Genomic DNA, 7,977 nt, shown 5'->3' with positions numbered 1-7,977 from the left:
GTGTAATAAGGGTTTAATAAAAGTGTAATAAGGGTTTAATAAAAGTGTAATAAGGGTTTAATAAAAGTGTAATAAGGGTTTTATAACAGTGTAATAAGGGTTTAATAAAAGTGTAATAAGGGTTTTATAAAAGTTTAATAAGGGTTTTATAACAGTGTAATAAGGGTTTTATAACAGTGTAAGAGTTTTTAAAAGTGTAATAAGAGTTTAATAAAAGTGTAATAAGGGTTTTATAACAGTGTAAGAGGTTTTAAAAGTGTAATAAGGGTTTTATAAAAGTGTAATAAGGGTTTTATAACAGTGTAATAAGGGTTTTAATAAAAGTTTAATAAGGGTTTTATAAAAGTATAATAAGGGTTTTATAAAAGTGTAATAAGGGTTTTATAACAGTGTAATTAGGGTTTAATAAAAGTGTAATTAGGGTTTTATAACAGTTTAATTAGGGTTAATAAAAGTGTAATTAGGGTTAATACAGTGTAATAAGGGTTTAATAAAAGTGTAATAGGGTTTAATAACAGTTTAATTAGGGTTTAATAAAAGTGTAATAAGGGTTTAATAAAAGTGTAATAAGGGTTTAATAACAGTGTAATAAGGGTTTTATAAAAGTGTAATAAGGGTTTTATAAAAGTGTAATAAGGGTTTTATAACAGTGTAATAAGGGTTTTATAAAAGTGTAATAAGGGTTTAATAACAGTGTAATAAGGGTTTAATAACAGTGTAATAAGGGTTTAATAAAAGTGTAATAAGGGTTTTATAAAAGTGTAATAAGGGTTTAATAAAAGTGTAATAAGGGTTTAATAAAAGTGTAATTAGGGTTTTATAACAGTGTAATAAGGGTTTAATAAAAGTGTAATAAGGGTTTTATAACAGTGTAATAAGGGTTTAATAAAAGTTTAATAAGGGTTTTATAAAAGTGTAATAAGGGTTTAATAACAGTGTAATAAGGGTTTAATAAAAGTGTAATAAGGGTTTTATAAAAGTATAATAAGGGTTTTATAAAAGTGTAATAAGGGTTTTATAACAGTGTAATTAGGGTTTAATAAAAGTGTAATTAGGGTTTTATAACAGTTTAATTAGGGTTTAATAAAAGTGTAATTAGGGTTTAATAACAGTGTAATAAGGGTTTAATAAAAGTGTAATTAGGGTTTAATAACAGTTTAATTAGGGTTTAATAAAAGTGTAATAAGGGTTTAATAAAAGTGTAATAAGGGTTTAATAACAGTGTAATAAGGGTTTTATAAAAGTGTAATAAGGGTTTTATAAAAGTGTAATAAGGGTTTTATAACAGTGTAATAAGGGTTTAATAACAGTGTAATAAGGGTTTTATAAAAGTGTAATAAGGGTTTTATAACAGTGTAAGAGTTTTTAAAAGTGTAATAAGAGTTTAATAAAAGTGTAATAAGGGTTTTATAACAGTGTAAGAGTTTTTAAAAGTGTAATAAGGGTTTTATAAAAGTGTAATAAGGGTTTAATAACAGTGTAATAAGGGTTTAATAAAAGTTTAATAAGGGTTTTATAAAAGTATAATAAGGGTTTTATAAAAGTGTAATAAGGGTTTTATAACAGTGTAATTAGGGTTTAATAAAAGTGTAATTAGGGTTTTATAACAGTTTAATTAGGGTTTAATAAAAGTGTAATTAGGGTTTAATAACAGTGTAATAAGGGTTTAATAAAAGTGTAATTAGGGTTTAATAACAGTTTAATTAGGGTTTAATAAAAGTGTAATAAGGGTTTAATAAAAGTGTAATAAGGGTTTAATAACAGTGTAATAAGGGTTTTATAAAAGTGTAATAAGGGTTTTATAAAAGTGTAATAAGGGTTTAACAACAGTGTAATAAGGGTTTTATAAAAGTGTAATAAGGGTTTAATAACAGTGTAATAAGGGTTTAATAACAGTGTAATAAGGGTTTAATAAAAGTGTAATAAGGGTTTTATAACAGTGTAATAAGGGTTTAATAAAAGTGTAATAAGGGTTTTATAACAGTGTAATAAGGGTTTAATAAAAGTTTAATAAGGGTTTTATAAAAGTGTAATAAGGGTTTAATAAAAGTGTAATAAGGGTTTTATAACAGTGTAATAAGGGTTTAATAAAAGTTTAATAAGGGTTTTATAAAAGTATAATAAGGGTTTTATAAAAGTGTAATAAGGGTTTTATAACAGTGTAATTAGGGTTTAATAAAAGTGTAATTAGGGTTTTATAACAGTTTAATTAGGGTTTAATAAAAGTGTAATTAGGGTTTAATAACAGTGTAATAAGGGTTTAATAAAAGTGTAATTAGGGTTTAATAACAGTTTAATTAGGGTTTAATAAAAGTGTAATAAGGGTTTAATAAAAGTGTAATAAGGGTTTAATAACAGTGTAATAAGGGTTTTATAAAAGTGTAATAAGGGTTTTATAAAAGTGTAATAAGGGTTTTATAACAGTGTAATAAGGGTTTAATAACAGTGTAATAAGGGTTTTATAAAAGTGTAATAAGGGTTTTATAACAGTGTAATTAGGGTTTAATTAAGCAATCATACACGAGAGGCCGTTCTTGAACGTCATAATGACGTTCAAGAACGGCCTCAAGTGTATGATTGCGATTCTATTACACAAACTATCATTGTAATCAACAATATCGTAAAATAATTTCATAATGTGGGCTCATTTGCTCCCAAACCTACACTTTCTGCTTGAGTTAATCTCCGTCAGAAAGTAGTTCCTATAAAGTAGTTCCCTTGGTAACGCTAGCCGATCAATCGAACACTCCTGCTTCCCCGCTTACAGTTATTGATATAATTATAGTAAATAATATATTATTAACCAATTTATTGAAAACAATTTATTTACAACAATTCTTGAATTAGGCTATTTATTTATTTGTTTACATATTTAACATTTTGGCTTCAGAATGAAGGTGGATGTTCATGCTGCCATTAAAAGTGCAATTCTTGAAACAGCTCTCCATGAACTCCATGCCAGACTGTGTGCAGGTGGTGCCGTGGTGTTCACGGGTAGGTTATCGGAAGAGCTTTCCTCCAGTGGCCGTTTCATGGCGAGTCCCGGACCGGCAAAAAGCGCGTTGCTCCACATATTTCTGTTGTCCAGAGATGGAGCCCAGTAGCTGCGAAGCGATGACTCATTTTTATGCCCGCTAACGGACATGATGTCTCTGGCCTCCAACCCTGCCTCCGCCAGCCGCTGTCTGAGGTGCTTCTGACGCAATGGTTGGTGTAACGCGTCGCAGTGCCAGCCTCTTCACTAATGCGGGTCATCATGGACCCCAGGCTGTTCACCCCCAAGGGCTCCATGCTATACCACACCGCATCCCCAGGCTTCACCGACTTCCTTGGATGGTGGTAGTAGAAAGCCTTTGCTGATTCGGGCATTTGCTTTCTTGTTCCAGTTCGAAAAGCAAACTGCAGGCAGTTTGCTTTTCGGCCCAACGGTATACCGTTTTTCTCAGACGCGGAGGGATACTGACTTGTTGTGAAAAGGCACGTTCTATTTGACCGTTGTTTGATCGTGGAATCAAACACGCCTATTGACCAATCAGAGAGCTTGCTCACACCTATGTGTTATAGAATTAGGGTTTAATAACCATGTAATAAGGGTTTGATAACAGTGTAATAACCATGTAATTAGGGTTTGATAGTGTAGTTACATGGGTGTAATAAAGGAGTATTTTTTAAATGAAATGTAGTTGTGTGTGTGTGTGTCACCTTCTGTCCGTTGGCTCCTTGCCGCCCCACGGACCCCTGGCCTCCAGCGGTCCCCGGGCCTCCCTGCAGGAAGACAGGAGAGAACGTTGGGAATCGTTTTAATCACAAAACACGAGGAGAGAGAATGTCATATCCAGAGCGCCCTCATATTTGATCCTGAAATATAAATGAAGGGTTCAAATTTGTTTACATAAAAAGAAAATGTGCACAAGCCCTTATCCTCTTCCGTAGAAACATATTCCCAGTCGGCCGCTACACTACAGCCGTTACACAATATGCCGTTAATCTGCCAGTCATTTGGAAGGAGTGAGTTATTTCTGTGGCTGCATACCTCGACCTCATGAGTAAAGGTCGTTGTAAGGGCGGGTCAGATCTATAAAACATGGGGATATTTCCGTCCACTTCCCAAATCTGTTCAGAGTTATTGTCTGTAAATAGCTGAGAGGAAGCATGTCTGCGACCTGGAGCCAGAGGCAGATGAGCTCCAGCTGCGAGGCGGGTCCGATTCAGGATTTACAACTCGCAGCCTCATTAAAGCGTCAAATCTGAAACCCACAGAATGAACCGACACTTCCTCGCGCTGCAGTTCATCTGTCGAGCATTAAGGACCAATCAATGCCCCCGAGGGACGAAGAGGAGGAGTTCTACCGCGGCTGTGTCTTTGGGCTGGAAACGTGTTTGGATCGGTGCTAATCTGCTGCTGTTAGTCCGGCTCAGAGGAAGCAGAACACTTTGTGGTCTGCTTCCAGATCTCAGAGTCCTGCTGGGAAATGCAGAGTACCCCAACGTGTGAGGATAGAAATGCAGAGTACCCCAAAGTGTGAGGATAGAAATGCAGAGTACCCCAAAGTGTGAGGATAGAAATGCAGAGTACCCCAACGTGTGAGGATAGAAATGCAGAGTACCCCAAAGTGTGAGGATAGAAATGCAGAGTACCCCAAAGTGTGAGGATAGAAATGTAGAGTACCCCAAAGTGTGAGGATAGAAATGTAGAGTACCCCAAAGTGTGAGGATAGAAATGCAGAGTACCCCAAAGTGTGAGGACAGAAATGCAGAGTACCACAAAGTGTGAGGACAGAAATGCAGAGTACCCCAACGTGTGAGGACAGAAATGTAGAGTACCCCAACGTGTGAGGACAGAATGTACAGTAGGGTCTCCAGCTCATAGAAACTGCCGGATGCTAACCTGCAGATGTTGTTGTAGCATTATTACGGATTGTAGTGGACTTGACTTAAACAAGTGGCTGATTTGGAAAGTTCTGGAGGTTAGTGAGGATGCTTAATCCATTTCTGACATGTTCTGGTTCGACGATGTCAGTTTGAACCAGAAAGAGGACGTGTCTGTTCTCTGTGGACTGATGATGCTTAATTTTGGGTCGATTTGGAAGATTCACGGGACTCTGGATGATCTGGATCGGACAGATTGCTTATTTATTTGAAAAACAAGTGTCCACAGTAATAAGTTCATCGTGTGCTCTCTGTGTCCAATGGTCCATCTCTGCTCACGGTAGTCAGAATCAGTCCAGAGGGAGAGAACCACTCTCTGGTTGAAACTGCTATTTATGATCCAGAACACGGCAGAAAAAGATTCAGCATCCTCAAGAACCCCCAAACCCGTCCGAATATGTCCCATTAGGATATCATGCGTTTCATTTGAGTGAAGGCTGCCATGGTAACCGTGCACATCGCTCAACACATGGAGGCTAGCATCCGGCTGCACGGTCCCAGCAGCGTGTTGATGTTCTCGCTTCAGTCCAGCCCTTGATTGATCTCCACCTGCTCCGTGTCCTGACCCTGCTTCGTGTCCTGCTTCGTGTCCTGCTTCGTGTCCTGACCCTGCTTCGTGTCCTGCTTCGTGTCCTGCTCCGTGTCCTGACCCTGCTCCGCGTCCTGACCCTGCTTCGTGTCCTGCTTCGTGTCCTGCTCCATGTCCTGACGCTGCTCCGTGTCCTGCTCCATGTCCTGACGCTGCTTCGTGTCCTGCTCCGTGTCCTGACCCTGCTCCATGTCCTGACCCTGCTCCGTGTCCTGACCCTGCTCCGTGTCCTGACCCTGCTTCGTGTCCTGCTCCGTGTCCTGACCCTGCTCCGTGTCCTGACCCTGCTTCGTGTCCTGCTTCGTGTCCTGCTCCGTGTCCTGACCCTGCTCCGTGTCCTGACCCTGCTCCGTGTCCTGACCCTGCTCCGTGTCCTGACCCTGCTTCGTGTCCTGCTTCGTGTCCTGCTCCGTGTCCTGACCCTGCTCCGTGTCCTGACCCTGCTCCGTGTCCTGACCCTGCTCCGTGTCCTGACCCTGCTTCGTGTCCTGCTTCGTGTCCTGCTCCGTGTCCTGACCCTGCTCCGTGTCCTGACCCTGCTCCGTGTCCTGACCCTGCTCCGTGTCCTGACCCTGCTTCGTGTCCTGCTTCGTGTCCTGCTCCGTGTCCTGACCCTGCTCCGCGTCCTGACCCTGCTTCGCGTCCTGCTTCGCGTCCTGCTTCGTGTCCTGCTTCGTGTCCTGCTTCGTGTCCTGACCCTGCTCCGCGTCCTGACCCTGCTTCGCGTCCTGCTTCGTGTCCTGCTTCGTGTCCTGACCCTGCTCCGCGTCCTGACCCTGCTTCGCGTCCTGCTTCGTGTCCTGCTCCGTGTCCTGACCCTGCTCCGCGTCCTGACCCTGCTTCGCGTCCTGCTTCGCGTCCTGCTTCGCGTCCTGACCCTGCTCCGTGTTCTGCTTCGTGTCCTGCTTCGCGTCCTGACCCTGCTCCGTGTCCTGACCCTGCTCCGTGTTCTGCTTCGTGTCCTGCTCCGTGTCCTGACCCTGCTTCGCGTCCTGCTTCGCGTCCTGCTTCGCGTCCTGCTTCGCGTCCTGCTTCGCGTCCTGCTTCGCGTCCTGCTTCGTGTCCTGACCCTGCTCCGTGTTCTGCTTCGTGTCCTGCTTCGCGTCCTGACCCTGCTCCGTGTTCTGCTTCGCGTCCTGCTCCGTGTCCTGAACCTGCTTCGTGTCCTGACCCTCGTGCGTTTTGGTTGCCTTAGCGACTGATCTCCCGTGTACCGAACCTCTGCTATGAAGAACCTTTTGCAACCCAAGCCTCTGTCCCCGCGTCGTGCGCTGGAGTCCTCTACTGGTGTTCATTGAGTCCTTACTCCGGCAGGTGAGCATAGACGCTGCTGGAGACTCTACTTCACATTTCTATCTTTGGGTCACTCCACATGTCGGGGCTCTAAGCTGGAAACTACACTCCATAACAAACGCTAAACTCAACCTGCATGTGCACTCACGTGAAGTCCATGCGGGCCAGCGAGTCCTTTCGGTCCAGGTTGACCTCTGACCCCTCTGAGACCCTGCAGACAAAACATGGATTCATTTAACAATATGAAAACATGTTGTTTTTCATTTGCATTAAAGCCACATGCAGGAAACACCAGAAGGAGCAGGTGCGTGAGCGGGACTGAAACAAATCCAAAACAGAGCAGATATTTAAATATTAAATAAATAACATGAAGGTTATTCAGGATGAGTCTCGAGCTCTGTCTGTCAATTCTTCCAAACATGCTTATTTTCACTTCTGTGATGATAGCTCCGTGTTAAAAAGACACACAAATGAAACGTATAGATCATAGATATGTAGAACACGAGGCTCTGCAAGGGGAGATCAATGTACCCCCCCCCCCCCTATATACTCGCTCACCTGTGGCCCTGAAGCACCGGCGACGCCTTGGAGTCCCAGAACTCCAGGCTGTCCAGGTGTACCCTGCAGGAGGACACACACACACACACACACACACACACACACACACACACACACACACACACACACACACACACACACACACACACACACACACACACACACACACACACACACACACACACACACACACACACACACACACACACACACACACACACACACACACACACACACACACACACACACACACACACACACACACACACACACACTAGGGTTGGGTATCATTTTGATTTTGTTAACGACTCTGGTTCTCTGAGAGGTTAAAATACGACAAAAACGTCCTAAAGTAGGTATTTATGAAAACCTTTGGTCACATCTGTTCATATTTACAAATTATATCATACATTGCATTTTGTTTGTATGTGAGAGTGTGTGTGTGTGTGTGTGTGAGTTCTTCTCACCTTCTCACCCAGCGGCCCTCTTCTCCCGTCTGGACCCTGAACAGCAGCAAACACAACATGTGAAGAGTGATGCAGAGCAACGTCTCTAACCTCACATGGTCATTGGATACTCTCTCACGTCTCAGCGACCAATGAGATACT

General features: G+C 42.0%; 1 protein-coding gene across 1 annotated transcript in view; it reads right to left on the bottom strand.

Moving 5' to 3' along the window:
- Positions 1 to 3,702: 3,702 nt before the first annotated feature.
- The window catches only part of LOC117440810 (collagen alpha-6(VI) chain-like), a gene marked incomplete at its 3' end in the record, with an annotated part of 34,523 nt that continues 30,248 nt past the window's right edge, over positions 3,703 to 7,977 (bottom strand). The window contains exons 22-25 of the mRNA XM_034077046.1: positions 7,837 to 7,872; positions 7,370 to 7,432; positions 6,960 to 7,022; positions 3,703 to 3,765 (exon numbers count right to left, since the gene is read on the bottom strand). Coding sequence (XP_033932937.1) covers positions 3,703 to 3,765; positions 6,960 to 7,022; positions 7,370 to 7,432; positions 7,837 to 7,872 — 225 coding nt within the window. The remainder of the gene's footprint in view (positions 3,766 to 6,959; positions 7,023 to 7,369; positions 7,433 to 7,836; positions 7,873 to 7,977) is intronic.

This window comes from Pseudochaenichthys georgianus, unplaced genomic scaffold, assembly GCF_902827115.2.
Source record: "Pseudochaenichthys georgianus unplaced genomic scaffold, fPseGeo1.2 scaffold_1244_arrow_ctg1, whole genome shotgun sequence".
Lineage (NCBI taxonomy): Eukaryota > Metazoa > Chordata > Actinopteri > Perciformes > Channichthyidae > Pseudochaenichthys > Pseudochaenichthys georgianus.
The sequence above is the reverse complement of the archived record's forward strand: the minus strand, read 5'-3'. Positions and strand labels throughout refer to the sequence as shown.